Source organism: Kogia breviceps, chromosome 9, assembly GCF_026419965.1.
Source record: "Kogia breviceps isolate mKogBre1 chromosome 9, mKogBre1 haplotype 1, whole genome shotgun sequence".
Classification (NCBI taxonomy): Eukaryota; Metazoa; Chordata; class Mammalia; order Artiodactyla; family Physeteridae; genus Kogia; species Kogia breviceps.
The window spans coordinates 69,205,419-69,226,222 of record NC_081318.1 but is presented as its reverse complement, the minus strand read 5'-3'; the positions used below and the strand labels follow the sequence as shown (position 1 = coordinate 69,226,222).

Here is a 20,804-nt window from a genome sequence, read left to right as displayed (position 1 = left end):
TAACTTTATTATATGTTAAGCGTCTGTGATGTCATCACTTAAGATACTTTAAAGTTTTCTCTTTCATGTTTGTACACAGCTTCAGTGGCAGAAATGCACTCAATTCCACAAAATTCTACAAATGTTTTCATTTATTTTCTTCTCATATAGTAAGTCTTAGGTATTTCCTGCCTGCCTAAATCAATAATAAAATCTAAGTAAATATTGGTTTAAAATACCTTTAGAACCTTTTTGCCCTTTCAGTCACTAAGAGATTCATATCTAACACAAAGATGAGGAATGATGAAGTCATTCTTGTAGAAGGTGTTGAATAGAAAGAATTGACTGTTTTTTTTTAAGTTTTAGGAGATCTTTGCTTCTGGCTAAATGGTTACTAGAAAGTTTGTGTTGTGGGATATAGAAATTCCCTAAGATTAATTGTGATGGACATGTAACTGATGATGTGTAAAGGACTGATTCTCATAGGACATACATTCTGGTAGTCTTTCTTTTAATGAATAAAGGTTATTTATTTTCAGATAGATGATGTTCTAATGGATGTACAAATAGAATGAATACCAGAGAACTTTTTCTCTGTTTTCAGAATAATTTTTTTTTTTCTTGATTAAGCATGGAGTTTGGAATCACTAATTTTCTGTTTTAAGTAGTTTACTAAACTTGGTCAGATGAGCAAAGTTGTTTGTGAATTTATTTGCCAGTGCTGTCCTAGCAAATCAGTTTATAAAATTTAACATGAAATGAATAGGAGGCAAAATAAATGAAAATAGCCTCCTTTGTTAAGTGGCTTACATGAATTTTAGCCCTAGAAAAGAAAATAAACAATTGGTTTGGTCATTCAGTTTTAAAAAACTATGTCAGGATTTCTTTTATTAGATTTTTTTTTTGTGCACTGGATTCTGTTTTAAACAGTGGAAATGGCCCTTAGCTTAATTATGTTATGCTATTTCTTTACAAAGATGGGACCAAATATATTTTCAGTACCATTTATTATTTTAAAATTACATGTTATACTTCTGTAATTTTTTATAAATTAATATATATGTTAATATGAACATAGCTAAGCCTGACTTTGTTTATAATATCTAAAAGGATTTTACTTCATGGAGAAAACAAAATTATATTTTTGTAAAGGAGGTGTTGAATAGAAAGAATTGGCTATTTAACGTTTTAGGAGATCTTTGGCAAGGTAAGGATGTGAACCTGGAGTGGGATTGAGGTATAGGTACTAGGTGTATGCAAATAACACATCTATTAGTCTTGTCAAGTTATTTTCTGTCTCTGAACTTTAGGTCAGAATTTTTATCTATAAAAGAGCGGGATGTCCTTGATTGCATCTAAGTAGCTTCTCTTTCTAAAAATATTGTCTATACTACAATATTTTGTGATGTCTTTTTACTTTTGTATGATCCATGACAGATGTCTTTTACATAAAGATATAGTAGAGCAATTTAGATTATTACAGTCATGTTCAGTATGAATCAGGTGGTAGGATATTCCTTTTTTGAGCAATTTTTGACACCTTTCTGTACTTTAATCCTTATCACAAGACTCATGGGATGTTTTAAATGGTTTCTCTTGTGTTTACCTCTTTCTTATTTATCTTCCTTTTTCATAGTCTGGGTTTTATTGTGTTAAGTCTAGCTCTGCCCTTTTTGCATTTATCCCCTTTTTTGTCTCTTTAACAATAGTTGCAAGATAAATTTTTCTCCCATCTCCCAAGAAATCTGTCCTTCCATGTGTATCCAGGTCCTACCTTCTGAAAATGATTTCTTAATCATTAAAACTCACACCAATGCTGTTTCTTACTAATTCATTTTAAACTTACCTTAGATGCAATTTAGTCAGCTCTTTACAGGGAACTATCCTAGTCCCTTCATTATCTAATTAATTGCTTAATATAAATTCATAGCATTTACTGTGTCAGGTATTTTGACATACATGTAGCTTATTTCATAATCAATACTTTTTTAAACTACATTTTACTTTAGAAGAATGAGGCATTTCCATATGTGCTAAATTTCCAGATTTTCATTTCTTGATCTGAAGTAAGTAAATAATTTTATTTAGCTACTTTTGTTTTTTTAAATGAAGATTCTTAATAATATGAGCTTAATTAAAAGACAAATTAGCCTGGGAAGTGACATAATGGTTGGGAGGTCACAGGACTCTGGTCACTATCTGTCCCTTCTATCTACCACCCCAAGGTAAGAACTGTAATTAGGTCTGTTTGAGAAAGGGGCAATTTAGCCTGGAATAGAATATCAGGATAGATCTTCTTAAGTATAAGGGAGAAAGCTGAAATTTGGAAGGCTGAGCGGGGTCTGAGTCTATGAGGAGTAAGAAGAATAGCATTTCTATTTGGAAAGAGTGTCTCATGGATGGTTAGAACTGGAAAGAGCCAGTGTATCTGAAACACAGAGAATGAATTACACACTGGGGAGAGTTAAGGTGAGAACTACACAGGTCTAGGTCAAGGTGGGCCTTCGAAGTTTGAACTGTAAAGGAGTACTGCACAGTAGAAACTGATGTGATCAGCTTTGCATTTTACACATCATTCTGGATGCAACACAGAGAATGGACTAAAGTGATCCAGAGGGATTCCTTGATGTATTTGATTTCATTTAGAGGCTATTGCAATACTCTAAGAAATAATGTTGGTGGCTAGGACTAGGGTAGTTTTATAGTGAATGTGCAGAAATGGCTAGAATCAAGATATATTTAAGAGAAAAAAGTACTAAGATTTAGTGCTTCATTTAATAAGAGAGGAAGCATAATCTCCAATTTTATGTTTTGTGAAATTGGGTGCATAATAGCAAAATAGGCAACAGTAGAGAAGGATCTTTATGGTTTGTTTCTGAAAGCTGAATAGGCAGATGATTATTGTGAACTTGTTGGCAGAAATAATTAGATTTCACTCATATCCAAAAGCTTTCTAGGCATTTGTGTGTTGGTGTTTTATGTGTGTGTGTGTTTGAACAGAAGTTTTTATCCTAAAACCTATACTGGAAAAGGCAAGTTACATGCCTCCAAGGCCTCCTTAATAATTGAATTTTAATAGAATTCCAGGTATAAGCACAATTTAAAATACCTTTCATATTATAATGCTTTTGCCAAGTTATATAGTGTTTGTATGATGGATCATGTTTTTTACAAAATTTTCTCTGTACTAATGCTACACATTCTGAGAAAAAACAAAAACAGTAAAACAAATCTTGTCCATGGGTTGAGTCATTAGCAGACAGAAAGATGGTAAGAATATTCCAAACCTAAGCGCTATTCCCTTAGGATAAAAATCTATAGCTACCTAAAAATAGATTACTTAGGCAGTTTACTGGAAACTCAACTTTCTTTTATTGAAAGAATGGAAAGGTGATGGAAATAGTGCAAAAAGCTTCTTGTTCCAAACATCCTTTGGCTTGAACCCTACTTGCAATAAGTTTATACGTGACACTTTTGAAAAGTATAGCATGATTCAATTTTCCAGGCACCACAGGTTTTATTTTATGGGATTTTGAAGTTTATACTTATTCTACTCAAATGCCGGGATACTTTATTCACTGGTACCTGCTAATGTAGAATGCAACAAGTGTTGCCAAGATAATCCTAGTGTCAGTAGTGGAAAATTCTTATTTGGGAATGACAGGACTGTTAAGCCTGCCTGTCTCTTCTGAGTACTCTGAGTATTATACCCATTTCTAGATCATTTGAGAAAGAACTATAAATGTCTTCTGAAAAAATTCAGTGTGTTTACGATAATAACTGAGTTCTAGGGTTTTTGCTCAACCAATGAAAAGATAACTGATCTTCTGTTTCTTGTTCTGCCCATTTGTAAGAAGTGCAACTCTCACGACATTTATAATTCTCAGAATCCCACCCCAACCCTAAATGTGGCCTGTTAATGCATATTATTAGTATAATTATGTTAATGTTAGTAATAACAGACACTCATTGAATGTTTGACATAATGAGTCACTATCCTTTTCTTGTAAAGTAAATAATCCCATTTAATCCTCAGAGCAATCCTAAGAGTTGATTATCATAGATGCTATTATCCTCAGTTCAAGAATAAATGCTGTGCTCATTTCACTTTATCATATGACATTGATGAGGGATGTCGATACTTGCCCTTTTCAAGTAACAATAGATTGTTAAAGAAGAAAAGGGTCTGAAAAATCGTTGAGTAGAATGCTCTCATTTTACAAGAGGTAATTGAGGCCATTTTCTTTCCCTGGATCTGAGATAAGTTTTTTATATTAGGGGTGTCAAATTGTTCTTGTAGAGGGCCAGATAATGCATACTTTTAGACTTCATCGACCATATGGTCTTGGTCGCAACTATTCCACTCTGCTATAGTGCAAAAGCAGCCATAGACAAGATGTCAAAGAACGTATGTGGCTGTGTTTCTATAAAACTGCATTCACAGAAAACAGGCAGGAGGCTGGATTGACTCATGGGCCATAGGTTATCGAACTTTGGCTTAAATTTTCAATCCGAAATGATCTATTTGCCACAGTTACTTAGTACCTTTACTAAAATATCTGTTAGACATTCTTTAATAGACGTATACTCTCTGGGTCATCAGTCGCATGATTTAAAGTATTGCTGTGTGCCAATTCCTACATTTTTACATCCAATTTTCATTATTCCTATGTTTTGACAGGAATGTTTAAGTGCATGAAGTTTAAAAAGTTTGTAATCATCTTCTTCCTTCCAAGAATCGTTCCTTGCAAAAGTGTCTCTTTTGTTTCCAGTTTTGACCTCATCACAGCCACTATAACAGGTTTTGCTAATTGCAAATCTACTATGTTACTCTCATTGTCAGGAAGGGAAAAATTTCCCTCTACCCCTTTAAGTTCTTTTGGCTGGTCTAATAATTGATACAAGGCAGATTAACAGGAGAAAAAAACTTTTAATTTTGTATGTGCAAAGGTACCCAAGAGTAATCAAAGCAGCCTGTTGATATACCCTTTTAGAGGAAGAAACTTAGGCTTCAGTGCTAATTAGTGAAGAAACTAAGCAGAGTGTGTTTACACAGACTTCGAGGCCTTGAATTCCCTGTCTCTGGCCATAAGAATGTTTGTTTACCTCCTGGTACAGGGAGGGTGGCTTCCACATGGAAACTTATTTCCTGCTTTCTGGGGGGACGTAAAGGAGGCTCAGAGTGTCCTTGTACCCACTGTTTCTCAAGTAACTTTAATTCAAAACAATCAATATGTCAAAGTGGTATATTTTGGGGTGGCCTGCCCTGAACCCCGTCATTATTTAAATCTTCTAGATACTCCTCATCCCATCCTGGACAAGGCTCAGTCAGATCATAAAGCCTTGGGCTGTTCTGGCTCTTGCTTAATTTTATCATCCTTATTCTTCTTTCTTCACTGAGCAATTTGCCCTCCGGTAATACTGAACTACTATAGTTCTGCACATGTACTGTGTTACCTGACACATCTGTGTTTACTCTGGTGAGTTTTTCTACCTGAGACACCATTTTTCTAGTGCTTGCTTGCTTGACTCCTATTATCCTTAAAGTATGAGTGACAATATTTTGTCTTGGAATCTTTCCTTTATATTTGTGTGCGCAGAGTCTTTTTCCCTTCTTCAAGACAGCCTGTATAGGCGTTCAGAAATGTTTATTGACTTGAATTTGCCTTGACATTTTCACTTACAAATGTAGGTACATTAAAACAGAATCAGTTATTCTTAGAAATTCGAAGTGTTATAATGGACTTTTGTAGTGGTTTGCCCCAATGCATAGAGTGTCTTGTGAACTACAAAAATACCTGTTTTTAAAAAAAATCAGAAAATGCTGATCTAAATGGCCTGCAGACAACCTTAATAATAATAGCAGTAATAAATTTTATCATGTAAGATGAAATTTTGACAAGTCACTAAAATATATAAAGATTATATACTAAACTCAGTGAAGAATAACACACCTGATTTTTGTAACTTCTTCAGTGATTTGTATTCTCTGACAATTTTTCTCAGAGTTTTCTCAAACAGAAAAATAAGTAAATAAATAAGTACAGAGTTAAATGTTTCAGATAATAGTAGCTAAACAAATCATTGCTTCATATTGGGGTTGCTTTTAACTTTTGGTTCTAAAATTTGTTACAGATGATACAGATGTTACTTAAGTTAATTGTAGTTGTACTTAATGCTTCAGATAATTGTATTAATAGCAAAATACAACAGTGGCAGAGTTATGTCCTTCTAAGAGAATCAATCTTGTGAAATAATCTGAAAAATGTTCATTTTATGATTTTTTTTACATGTTTTAAAGTAATACTCGGTTTTTCTATTGACTATTTAAAATATGAAGTTCTCAAGTCCCTCCCATCAGGAAGCTTGCACAATCCTCGTAGATAGCCTCATCCACCAGAGGGCAGACAGCAGAAGCAAGAAGAGCTACAGTTCTGCAGCCTGTGGAACGAAAACCACATTCACAGAAAGATAGACAAATGAAAAGGCAGAGGACTATGTACCAGATGAAGGAACAAGATAAAACCCCAGAAAAACAACTAAATGAAGTGGAGATAGGCAACCTTCCAGAAAAAGAATTCAGAATAATGATAGTGAACATGATCCAGGACCTCAGAAAAAGAATGGAGGCAAAGATCGAGAAGATGCAAGAAATGTTTAACAAAGACCTAGAAGAATTAAAGAACAAACAAACAGAGATGAACAATACAATAACTGAAATGAAAACTACACTAGAAGGAATCAATAGCAGAATAACTGAGGCAGAAGAATGGATAAGTGACCTGGAAGACAGAACGGTGGAATTCACTGCCATGGAACAGAATAAAGAAAAAAGAATGAAAAGAAATGAAGACAGCCTAAGAGACCTCTGGGACAACATTAAACACAACAACATTCACATTATAGGGGTCCCAGAAGGAGAAGAGAGAAAGGACCTGAGAAAATATGTGAAGAGATTATAGTCGAAAACTTCCCTAACATGGGAAAGGAAATAGCCACCCAAGTCCAGGAAGTGCAGAGTCCCAGGCAGGATAAACCCAAGGAGAAATACGCCGAGACACATAGTAATCAAATTGACAAAAATAAAGACAAAGAAAAATTATTAAAATATGAAGTTCTCATTCCATTACTTAGATCTTTTAAATAAGGATCTGAAAAAAAAAGTATATACAGATGTAACATTTTTACTGGTACTATAAAACTCATTTACTTTTTAATTCTTTGAATCAATAGAAACATTTAAACCTTTTCTATGGTTGATATTTTAATGCAAAGTACTATTTTATTTTATTTACTACCTTTTATTAAATGACATGATTTCCCAACCTACTAGCTTTGCTGGTGTTTTATTTTGTTAAGATTTACAAATGAGTTGTTAGGCATTTGCTCTCAGTTTCCATGATAGCTTAAAATATAATTAGTTTCTATTCATCACAGTTACGAGTTGAATTTCATTATGGCACTGATTTAAACTTGTTCTAAAACAAAGTGATTCAGTATTAAAAGCTTGTTCTTTTTTTGTTTTTAGAAGTACAATTTATTAAATTAATTTTCATTAATAAAATCCATGTAATTCATAAGTAGTTGAAGTGAGATGAAAGTTTTTCTGAAGTTTTGGGGGCTTTTTTATCCTTAAGATAAACTCTTACTTTGATTTGCATAGTATTGGCCAGTTTCATCAATTTTTAGATTTCCCTGATATGTCTTTTGAAGAGTGATGTTTTGAAGATGTTGGGCCTCATTCATACAATTTACTTTTCTGTACACATATGTTGATAATTTTGCAGTATCTGTTGTGTGGATTCAGAGAAACTGTGGTCTATCTACCAATTCTTTCTAACTCAATTATTTGATAATTACCAGAACTTTCATTTTGACCATCCTTCCTTCTACTTTGGTGGGCATTAAGCAATGCATTACTTGGATATATACATAAGCTTCACAAATTGACTTTTTTCTTAGTCAAATAAACAAAGAGTTTGTTTTCCCTTCTACCACAAATCCTGACTCCCTTCTCAGGCCTTCCTGTGAACATGGACTCTGGAATGAGACAGAAGTGTTAAATCTGGTGTTATGGAACATTCCTGATGTTTTAAAGAATATTGTATGTGATATTAACTATTGTCCTTTAATTAATATACTTGTCCTCAGTGACAAGTGAAAAATCACATTTTATAATATAAAAAAGTAATTGGAGTTCATTGGGGACCAGGGAGTATATTAAATGGTTACTAAGACAAATATAAAGCATGTGTAGCACTGAATGTAGAAGACATGAGGCAGAGAGAAGCCTTTTCCAAACTCTGAGTGCCAAAAACCTCGCCCACCCACAAAGCCATGAAGTTATCCACATGTTAAAGGTTTAAGCAGTTTACTATTTTATAGGAGTGAATTTGCTACCTTTAAAAAAAGATGAAATTACATGCTTTTTTTTTGGGGGGGGGTAGGAAGAGATCCATGTCTTTTTTTATGTATGCATGAAAAAGTACATTTAGAAATGGCATCCTAATTGGGGAATATTGTTTTTCGTATAATTTACATGTAGTAAATAGTGAATGGTGCAAAAAGAGACCAAAGAATATGTATTTGGTGTAGCTATAAGCAAATCTGCAGAACTCAACCTAGATGAAATGTTTTGCTACATTTCAAAGGATACAAGTGCTTGTATCCTCTCCAAAGTGTTTATTAAGGCAAAAACATTTACATTTCTTGAGTTATCATGACCATTTTGCAAACTTCTGCTACAGCTGTATAAATCTGTCCTGTTTTTAAAATGAAAGTTGATTGTATTGTACCAACTTAATGTTTTCCTGGACGTCATAAGCAGCTGGTGTATTTTAGAATTCAAAATTAGTAGCACAGTGTTATGTATATGCTTAAATTTTATGTTATTGGTATTAGGAAGTACATCTGCTGGAGATTATCTTCCGGTTTTTATGATGTCATCAGGCTTTATCACATGGTGAAAGAGAATTTTGAGATGCATCCTGCTTCTTCATGCTCGAATTTTATCAACCTGATGATATACATTTCATAAGGTCAATATCTGTATCTGTTTCTTTGAAAGTGACATATGTCAGCTACAATAATATTTAGCACATACTAAGTGTTTAGAAAAGGAGCTGCGTTATTCTCCTATGTTCTACTACTTTATGTCTTAAAGTTTCCCTATAATTTAAGTACTTGGTTTGGTGGTATGAAAAAATTAATAAACAGAAACCTCTATTAAAAAGAATTAGGAGACCAGAAGGGGGAGCTCTCATGCCCTGAGATTATAGCAGAGCCCGACGCGAAGAAGAAACACTCCTCTTTCCTGTCGAAGACTCAGTGAATAGAAAGTCAGGGACTCTGTTTACTATAGCCCTCCAACTTCCTTTTCCCCCTCAGTAAAAGCCTTCTCCTTTTCTTGCTGTGTGAGAATTTGCACATGGCTCACCATGGTTACAGACACCGAATCACAATTCTCTGATGATCCCAAATGAATAAACCCATCTTTGTTTTAGGTCAACAGTGGGGTAAATAGGCAGTTTGTAGGTATATAAATAGTTTGCCCAGAATTCACTTTTACACACTATTTCCTTAATTTGTGGGATCTACGGTGAACAGAATTGACCTACTGATTTTTTTGAGTGCCGTTAACATTTTTGCTTTTCAAGGAGCCTAGGGTACGTTGAATCTTACAGACCTATGGCTGGACTGAAAACCTTCCATTCCTATTTTAGAATCTCATGACTTGGTGAGAACTTTTAAAAACTATCGTACATGTAACGTGTCCTTCAGTTCAACCTAGATGTTCTATGCTACAACATCTGTTTCTGTAAGAAAAATTAGCTTCTGTGTCATTAGTAAATAAAGGAGGTCCATTTAATGTGAAGTTGCATCAGCTCGTGTGCAACTTTTCCTAGATAGAAACAGCCAGAAAAACAGGAATAGAATTATAACCTTGGGAGGAAAGAGAAACACCCTCAACTCAGCTGCTGCACTGGAAGCAGAAGCATTTAATGTTAAAAAAAATTGTGTCTGATTGTATTAGTTTCTAAGAGAAGTGCAGTCAAACATTCCTCTGTGTTTATGGATTTAGATGTTGTTTTCTCATAATTCAGTCTTTTTTTTTTCTTTGTATTTTAAAATCTATGTTCTTAGTAATAAGGTTATGGTTATTTTAAGTTTTTGTTTTTTATTATGTACTGTTTTTCTTTATCTGTATTAATGTTTGTTTTTTTGGTCTTAACCCTATTATATTGCTACAACCTTCATTTTTGGTAGTATTTGCATGGTATGCCTTTTCATACCAGTACATACATAAATGTCTAATGAAAACTATCTTTTCCTGTAAAGTACATACTTTCAGGATAGTTTTCATTAGACATTTATATTATAACTAGCATATAGTTAGATTTTTCTTAAAAATCCAATCTGATAAATCTGTCGCTTAAGAAAGAGTTAAAAAGTGTTACATTTATCTTTATTATTTTTATATTTGGGATTCTTTCTACAAGCTTATTTTTTTTGGTTATTGCTGTCGGCCAATTGTTTTGTTTGCTACTTTACTTTCCTCCTATGCTTTGTTGCATTGATACAAATAATCCTTGAGTCCCTCTGCAAGTTTGGAAACTATACAATATAATTGTGTATAGCTTTAATTAAATAGCATTACTTTTAATATATATAATTAGCTGTAAGTTAACCAAGTGTAAGGTCTCTAATTTCTGTCCTTGAAAAAAAAAAATTCAGCACACTTTATCTGTTGAACATTCTCATTACAATATAATCTTGTCTCGAGTTTTAGGTTTACTATTTTTTTAGACTCCCAGAGTTACAATGTATTTTTACAATTGATAGTTAATGTAATTAACTGGTATTTAAAAAATTAATTTTAGGCTCTGTTGTAGGACACTGTTTAAGGAAAATTAAAAATGAGTACCTGCTCCCAGCTCTGACTTCCCCGAGAGGTTCCCCAGCTCCTGGCAGCATGCGTTTCCTCCTGGGCCAACCCTAATGGCAGCTTCCTGGCGCAGAGCTCATTCCCAGTTGTATCTTAGTCATCGTTCCTTGTCTAATTAATGCATTACCAGTATTTCCACTCTTTCATTTCTGTGCATTTTAAATTTCTGTGCACGCTATAATTACCAGTTATAGTGGTCTTGTCTTTTCTGCTTCTTGTGCTATTTTTACACAAACCGTCTCCCTACCACCCACCTCCCTTTAGTGCAAGATTTTTCTGAACTCAAATTTTGTCAGGAAGTCTTGTATTAAACAAGAAATGTCTGTCTGTCTAGCTATCTATCTCGGCTGGCAGTAAGGTTGCCCAGGTTGTGTATTGCAAAATTCTCAGGCATTCATCTAAAGTATGTTGGGCAAGGTGGCCACTAGCATTTCATGGTATCTGAATAGTACAGGTAATTACACAGTTAAACGAGTTAAACAGTCCTCTGAGACTTTTAACTCCAAACAGTAGTATTGTTCCCCAGCCCAGCTGGTATGGGGCTATGTAGTGATCAGGCCATATGGGCTCTGGAGAGACTCTTACCCTCAGTCTGTCCCCTGGCTTCAGATCCATACCGCGACTGCAGTTTCCAAAATTGCCTCAGTGTTGGGGAATTAGCCTGCTTTTTGTAGCAAGCATACCACCAGCAATTTTAGGTTCAAACTCCTGTAGAAGCCTTTATAGCACTAGTTTCACCAACTTTGTGAAAGACTACAGGGCAGGGAAAAAGGCAGGGCAGAGGTGGGCGTATCTTCTGCTTTAGCTCCTGAGCTCATCGTCTCTCATGAGTTTAGGGGCTGCTTTTCTCTCCCGACTTCTCCCTCTACCTTAGCTTCTCAGGGGTGAGGGAAGGAGATCACAGAAGGTGGTATGTGAGCCATCCTTCAGAAGGCTTCAGCTGCAAATAGGGACTGACATCTTTTGCAACAGCTGATAGTCATTAGCTTCCAGGTACCAGCAAGGGGAACACCTGGCTATAAGGTGAATTACTTTGAAGGAAAGTCTAGTATTTATAGTTCATTCACAATTCTTCCAGCCTGGGTGTGGTTCACCAGTCAGGAGTTAGTTTTACCTTAAGTAATGCTCCCTGGTAAAAAAGCTGAAGTTTCACTTCCATAAGTTTTCAGGGTAACAGAGCTTAGAGGAAGGTGAGCCCAGGGTTTCAGGGTTACATGGTCTTTTCTTCAGCTATTCGGCAGATAGAAAAACCTGAAACTTATTCTTTCTGCTTTTTATCTTCCAAAAAATTTTTTTTTGCTTTTCTTTGTTCTTTTGGTTTATGAATTGGACATTTTTAAGGAAAAAATTCTTTATTGTTACCTTAGATTTCAAGAGGTAGCAGCTATATGTATATGTTTTCAACTGACTGTATTTAATGAAATGTTCCAGGAAAGTTACTGAATATCTACTAAATTAAAATACATTGCACATTATCTCAATTATCTTTAAACATGGATGTTATATAAGCAATTTTCCCTGGAAAAGCAAAATGTAATGGGTGAAAACAACCCTTCTCATTCCCTTGTTTTACAGAAAGAACATAATACGTTTTGTTGTCTGTTGTCATAAAGAGCACATTTCCATATGAATGAGCAGAGAGGAAGGGTTTAGTATAAGATGGGTATAAGGGATTAGTATATAAGGTGGAGTATATTATAAAATGCTTCTAGTTAATAAATACACATAATTGAACAAATAATTCTTAAGTTTTAAAATTTTGATATTGCAAAAGAATACACATATTTCTTTATGCTCATTGTATATATGCATTTCCATTTTAAATAGTTAATTTTGAAGTTATTGTTGTGATTTAGGTTTTTATATCCTATGAAAGACAGACAGTGTTATATCATCTCAGTAGTAGTAGTTTGTAGAAAAGAGCACAGATCACCCTGAGACCTTAAATTTAAATGAAAAATAATGCTTAAAAAAGTCAGTTGAATAATTTCAAGAAAAACACTAACACTGCTAAAAGAATTCTATATAAAATTCTTCTGGATTTACTTTAAGAAGTAGATTATTATTAAATTCCAATTATTACTTTGAAAGGGATTCTTCTAAAAAAACTTTATGTATTTGGATAAACAGTCCCTTAAATTTAATTGTTATTAATTTCTTAACCTATTTATTTATTTTACCTATTTATTTCTATCTAGCTTAATTTCAAATTACAAATTAGGAAATAAGTTGAAAGAATTGATGAAATCATATATTCTTTATATCAATACACTTGACTCTGACACAAATTGAAATAGAATATTAGCATTTTATACTTTTCAATTAGTGTTTACTGCATCTTTATTTATAAAGGATGATTCATTTTATTAAGTATGGGTTGAAATGATTAGAAGTTAATAAAATGATAAAAATAATTTCAATATTATATGTGTTTTAAGCTTCTTTAATGTCATACTTTCCAAGGGAAACTGAATGGTACTCTGATTGTTACCTTTTATATTATTTTGCAGGTGCAATTTCTTGATTATGAATCAGTACCATTTGGTCAGAAAATGGAAAACCTAATGCAGATTAGAGAATTTGCTAAGGAAGTGAAAAAAACAAATATTTTATTATATGGCCTTCTCATATATTACCCACAGGTAGGTAAAATGTTGGTCTCTTCAGATTGTATGTGTTTTAGACTACAGTTTTATTGGTGGGAACCTGATTTTGTTAAAAGCAAAGAAATATTAAAAACAATTTGAGCTGGAAAATTACTTATGTATTCAAGTTCTGCTGCAGGTAGAAACTCTTGACTCTAAGGGAAAATTAAAAATCAAAACAAGTGTTTTGATTAGGGGGAAAAATGAAAATTGGCAAAGATCTCACACTAGGTAGCCCACATAAAATTGCCAGATATGCAAATAAAAATACAGAATCCCCAGTTAAGTTTGAATTTCAAATAAATAATAAATAATTTTATTTTTAATTCCAGTTTTGGAATTTGAATTTCATATTTAACTGGACATTTGTATTTAACTGGCAACTCTAAGGTCACAATCTCAGCCGTTTGTATAATTTAAAGTTGTTTATTCCTTTAATGCTGTGCTAAAGATGTTGGTAATCAAGACTTTAATCATTTGAAAGCAGTGGCTGCCTTTTGGGTTACATGAGGGCATGGTATTTCACTAGACAAAAACTCTTACTGTCACTGTCTTTTAATAGTGAGTTACTTAAGCTGAAGGCAAAATGAATTAGTAACTGGCAACTCTAAGGTCACAATCTCAGCCGTTTGTATAATTTAAAGTTGTTTATTCCTTTAATGCTGTGCTAAAGATGTTGGTAATCAAGACTTTAATCATTTGAAAGCAGTGGCTGCCTTTTGGGTTACATGAGGGCATGGTATTTCACTAGACAAAAACTCTTACTGTCACTGTCTTTTAATAGTGAGTTACTTAAGCTGAAGGCAAAATGAATTAGCATTATAGATTCTTTGTGCAGAGAAAAGCTATTTAAATCAAACTGTTTGGAGAATCTGTTAGAGAAGATGGATTTGCCCTTTGTGCATAGATACCTTTCACAGAATTTGCAGAAAGCTTCATGGTGTCTTAGAGGTGTACCACATAGGAGTCAAGGAAGTAAAGCAGTCAATTACTTTTTTTTTAGTGGTCTGGAATAAAAGTGATTTGGTACTATATGGTTGATGAATAACAGCTATTGTTTATGAAATATTTAAGGTGCCTTTTTAGCCTGAAGGTAACAACATTTCTTTTGAAACAAATGGATTTTAGTTGAATATAAGGGCCATCTTTTAGCCAGTTCCTTGGTTTTCTTTAACTTTGAGGTTGTTTCCTCTGCTTCTGACATAGACAAGCATAACCTCCAGTTGGTCCTAAGGACAGGCAAAGTTTAGTTCACTTAGGATCATGGAATTGTAAAATGTTTGTGCTGTATGGTTCCTGAAGTCAGCACAACCAAGGCCTAAAGAGAGACATATAGTTGCCCAAGGACATAAAACTGGCAGAGTAAGAATAAGAACTCAGGTCTGTGTCTTCCTTCAGGAATGTTTCCTCTTCAATATTGTCTTTGGTTGTATCCTAGATTAATGTGGTGGGAAAAAGAAATCAGTTATTTCTCTTGTGCCATGCAAAGGAGTTGGACCATATATGCACAAAAAATTCTTTATTGTTATTCTGAATTTCAAGTATAACTGGACATCTTGTGTTTTGTTTGCTAAACCTGGTAACACTTGTAGAGTTCATATTTGCATAAAAGTATTCATTTTTTTCACACTTGACGCGTTCTACCCTTTTATGGAATGGAGTACAGTGAGTATCTATGTGACTCTGTACCTATGATGGCTCCCTGATTGGAAAAGTAGCCTTGTTGAAAAGGAGGAGCCTTTGTAGCCCACTGCTTGGTATCTGACTGCTCTTTTAAGCAAACTTGGACCTGCTAAGCCAGCTAGCTGTCTACTAAGTTACCAAAAGTGGGAAAAAGATGGTCCTGCAAACCCTTCAGGATATGTCTCCCATTGCTTTAGGATGCAAAGATAGCTTACTTAGGTGTTGCTTGTCTCTTCTTAACATTTCAGTAATGATGTTTCAAATATGTGAAAATGTTTAAAATGAAAGGTTTACTTTTGTCCTTAAAGACACAGATGTGAAATGACTTTTACTAGCCCAACACACTGTCCAATGCATAATTCCACCTTAAGGAGCATTTACTAAGAGTTCCTGGGATGTTTCTTAGATATGCCATTAAAAAAGAGCTGTGGTTAAAAAATTGGAGAGGCAGCAGTGAATAGAGTTAAACAGACTTCTTTAATGAGGGCTTCTCACAAATCCTTAATATACTGATGAGCATTTCATATCTCCAACCTGGGGACAAGGGCTATGCCATTTTCCATTTTCTCCTGTAATCCTTTAACCATAGATAAATCATGGGTCTAATGTTCCCTAAAAGAAACTTTGAGAAACACTCCTCACAAGTATACCATTAAGTAAAGAAAGCACTATCTCTGTACAGTCTTTTTCTACTTCAGTACTAATTTTTCCATTTAGTTAAAGCAGTACTTCTAACATTGAGCGCCTACTTGACACTGCAAACACCAAGGATATGAAGATGTGTAAGATGGAGCTTTCATTGGTCTGTGCTTTCCACTGTGCTGTGAGATACAACTTTTTGTAGTGTGCATACACTGGGCTTTGTTCCCTAAATCTAATTCATATCTGTAAGAGCCATTAGGTGTTTTGTAGGTAGTTATTGTGTATGCTTCTAAGTCTCTGATCAGTGAAACCTTTCTAGATTTTTTTTAAACCATTTTTCATAAGACACTAGCATCAGGTGCCTCTTCTTTGGATGGTTTTCAGTTTATGGATAGCCCCTCCTTGGAAGAGAGAAGGTATCGAATTGCCTTCTGTATCTGTGTTACACATATGTTCTTTCTGGCTTAAAGAAAACCTCCCTTGTTATATATGTGATATTTCTGATAATGTAGATGGTCTTGATATTTGGCCACACCTTCACAGTGTTGATGTATATGATGTTTATAGTTAAGTAGAATTACATAGACTTTTTTCTTTTTAAACACATGATGCTATTAAACCTCTGTTTGTGTTTGTATAGAGTTCTTTTATACACATGTATAGGAGTTTTTGTGTTTGGCAATTTTAAGCTGATTAGTTTTATTCTATTATTTCAGTCTTTCATTGTCTTTTTTCATCTAGATTATAGCATATGATTAATTAGCTATAGTTCCTTGCATCATATAATTTACAAATTAGATGTCTATATTTCGTGTATACCTTTAAGGAAAAAATTGATTTGGATAAAGCTAAGGATTGATTCCTTCTTTAGTATCTATAAATGTTCTACAATGTTATCTGTGATCAATTGCTGATAATTTAATAATTCAGTCACTGACAAATGCATCTAATTTTATAATATCTCAACTCAATTTCTCCATATTTTCTTTACTGATATAAGAAACTTTAACAAATACTTTACTTAACTCTAGATAAGCTTTATGTGTGTGTTTCTTCTGCCTTTGAGAGAGATTATTTGCTAAATTATTGAATATGCTAGTTTCTTATCTATATCACCACAGTAAGGCACTATTAACTTTTTTTTTTCCCCCAAATTGACTTTAAAATATTCTAATGGCCTCAAAAAATTAATAATTTAAAATGAGCTCTTCGTGGGTAGCTTAAACTTAGAGTTATAGATCAAGTGACTGGCTTTACTGTGTATATATATGTATCTATACATTTATTAACACACATATATAAATATAAGTAAAAAATATTTGACCATAGTATAAAGTTTTCTAATGTTATCATCCAGTTTTGAGTTCCGCAAGTTGTAAACAAATCAGGAAAGATTTGAAATTTATGCTCTAGACTGGAAATGTAGCATAAAGCTTGCCTTTACAATTTGTTGAATGAATTTAAATCAGGTCCTATCCCTTTTTAAAAAATACCATACAAAAATAACTATGAATAATTAAAACCAGTTTTTATAGTTGAGTCCATATAAAGGATCTTAGTCCCTTTTTAAGTGTTACTTTAAATAATTCTATGCTTTAAACATTATTCTTCATCCTGTTAATCCAGCTTTGTTATGCAAACCATCATTGAGGTCAATGATATAAAATTATGTGTTTGGGGAACATGTTTTAGTTATTTGAAAATCTGTATCTGATAGTATGGCAGTGAACATATACAGACTTAGTATTTCTGTCATGAACTGTTCAAGCCAGTAGCTTACAAGTTTACAGTCTTAATTTTGTTGAAATCTAAAATATTTTTATAACTTTGTTTTTTAAGGCAAATATTTGCGAGTTTACGTTTTAAAATAATAATCCTTAAAACTGTGATAGTAAGTAAACTGTTTCCCTGAATTCTGTGAGCCATTCAGGAAGTGGATTTTAGGAACCCGTGACCTATAGCTTGTTGGTCAGAAGTACAGATGGCACCCAAAGTAGTAGAAGTCAGCCTGGTGGGACTGAGCCCTTAAGCCTGGGGTGTGTGGTCAGTGCTAACTCCAGGTAGTGAGTGTCAGAACTGTTTAGTGTGGGAAAATTAAACACACATTTGGTGGCAGAAGTGTTAAGAATAGAAAAATAATTAATCTTTAGTCCAGTATAAAACTTGCTGTATCTATTATCTACCGAATCCCACCAGAGGTTTTCCAAATTGTGGACATTCTTTCAGCTTAGGTGCCTAGTGAAAATGCTGTGAATCAGCGTCCCCAGCAAACTAACAGTGAACATATAGCATGAAAAAGAAATTAGACTCCGTTGTCACTGTAATACAACTTAAACTATACTGACCATTTTACAGGTAAAACTTCTAGGTTACAACGATATTATTCCTTTGATTAGTAACTTTTTTGTACAGGCATTACAACATTGAATAATCCACTCAACTGATTTTTGCATTGAGCTTTACTTATCCACCATCTTCACAAAGATATCATGAGACATCTTAGTAGGTTTTTTCCTGAAGTCCAGATCTGGGGTTTGTACAGCTGTTCCTTGCTTGAGTAATCTACTGGCATTCTCAAAGAAAAAAATAAGTTTAAGTTGTTTAAATGAACATACATTAGACGCCACTAATAAATGATTGATTTTCTATGCCAGTAGCTTTTTAAACACTGGGTCTTAGAAAAATTCCCAGCTGACAATATTATAGTCACCTGAGGAATTAAATATACAGATTCCTAGTCTGCACCTCCCTGACTCTAGTTCAAGAGATCAGGGATATCCCTGAGGCTCTCTGTTTCACAAGCTCAAACTGTGATGAAAGTTTAGTGTGAGCCAGATTTAAATGACTGATGCAGGTCGGTGGCCCCTCATTACATTGGCATGTTGGAATCACTGATTTCTCTTTGTAAGCTGTGTAGGACTGTCACATCAGTGGAGGCTCTGATATACCAGGTGGTATAATAGAATGTTGATTAAGTTTGGCAAGGGAGTGAAGAATGGCCATTTGAAAAAGTTTCTCAGGTAACCGAAATCATGTCTTCGTGTTCATTAAGGACAACTGTTCTAAACACTCAAAAACTCTCAGTAAAATAGGGCAGTTATATTGATAAAGATAATTAGTTGGAAACAAAAAAAGTGTATCATTAATTGTTTAAAAGATGGATTTTGAAAAGGTATTTTGTAGCTTTATAGAATTTCTCAGGAGTCACAGAACCAAGATTGGATACTAGCTAGCCAGGAACAGTACAGTTAACAGAAATGCTCAACCATCCTGTGGGACTGTGCTAAGAAAAATGCCTTCCATCCCTGATTCTGCTTATGTAATATGCTAGGGGACCATGGGTAGGAACTCTACCATATCTGATCCATAAAATGAAAAGTCTCTTCTCTAGATCTAGTCTCTTTGTTCTGGCACCACTTCCACCTTCTAAGTCTCCTCCATGAGCATAATAGAATCTCTAGAATTTAGATGCTACAGAATCTGGGGAAATGTAGCTTGGTTTTTTCTTTGTAGTCTCTATAGCGCAGAAATGAAAGATGGGCTATGGTTAGGGAAGGCATTGCTTGCACCACTTTGCAATATCAGCCCCATCTATGTTATAGAATCCTGTCTTAGGTTGGAATGAAATCAAACAGAGCACCTTAAACATGTGTTTACATTCAAGGGCTTGTTATTTGTCTATATCCAGGCTTTCCTTATGGTGTCTGCCACAAATATACATTTTTAAATACAATTTTGCATATGAACTTTTATAATAATAAAATTTTCAAAGTCTATAAAATTTATCTGTAGCAGTTTTGTATTTAATCTGTGCATTTTATGTGCTCAGGGCTTTAGAGATGAGGCACACAGGTTCATGGTTAAAGAGTTTCCTAAAATTATTATAACTGATTATTTCTTACATTGAATTAGTATCTTCCCCTTAACTGAAAAACAAGGTATATGACCCTAAACAAGGGATATAAGTTTCCTAGGCCTTGGATTCTCCATTTTAAAATGCAGAAGTCAGAACTTATGTATGAAAGCGTTTGTCAGATGAGAAAGAGGAGACACAAGAGGTGTGCAGGCTGTGTCATGTGGTACCATGAACCATCTCTCACTCTGACACGGGAATTCTAGAACTGGGCCTGGGTTTTCTTTCCTCTCCCTATGTGACCATAAACTTCACCTATACTATTATTTCCTTTATTTTATTCAGAATTACTCATTATTGCTTGTGTATCTTATTCTAGTTCAGAGAGGGAATTATTCTCTTTTTTTCTCAGACACCTTAATAAAGTAGAAGACAAGGGTGGTGCCTTAGTCTGTTCTGCTGCTATAGCAGATACCATAGATTGGAGGCTGGAAGTCTGAGATCAGGGTGCCAGCATGTTTGAGTTATAGGGAGTTGTTGGTTGCAGAGCACTGTTTTCTTATTGTATGCTCACAGAGCAGGGAGAGGGTGAGGCCTCTAGAGACCTAATTCTATGGATAAGGGCTCCACTCTAATTAGTTAATCACCAACTGAAGGTCTCTCTTCCTAATAGCGTTCACATCACATAGGAGTTAGGATTTCAACATATGAATTTGGACGAGGGGTACAAAGATTCAGTCCATGACAGGAAAGGAATTAACATCCATTAGAGAAAGGTTAAGGGAAATATTAAATATGTTAGCACATCAGGAGTATGTGCCATTTATTATCTATTTCTTATCTTCTGTCTCCTTTCTTCTCCTTTGTACTGTCATTTTACTCGGTTCGATACAGTGGGAAACAGGACTTTTGAAAGCAGTAGTTGGCTTAGTGTTTTCGTAAGATGGGGCCATTGGAAAGGACTACATCAGGCAGAGCTACAGAAAACAAGTCTTGAAGAGGTCAGGGGTAAAACAGGGGAGTCCCTTACCTTCTCCCTGCTCCTGAATGCCACTGT

The 20,804-nt window shown here is 34.3% G+C and overlaps 1 protein-coding gene across 4 annotated transcripts in view; it reads left to right on the top strand.

Moving 5' to 3' along the window:
- Positions 1–20,804, top strand: part of CRPPA (CDP-L-ribitol pyrophosphorylase A) — a 327,279-nt gene that overhangs the window by 185,188 nt on the left and 121,287 nt on the right. For 3 of the 4 annotated variants that reach the window (XM_059074968.2, XM_067042597.1, XM_067042598.1), the window contains exon 9: positions 13,435–13,566. The exons of the other annotated variant lie outside the window; for it this stretch is intronic. In XM_059074968.2, the coding sequence (XP_058930951.1) occupies positions 13,435–13,566 (132 nt within the window). The remainder of the gene's footprint in view (positions 1–13,434; positions 13,567–20,804) is intronic. 4 annotated transcript variants of the gene reach the window in all.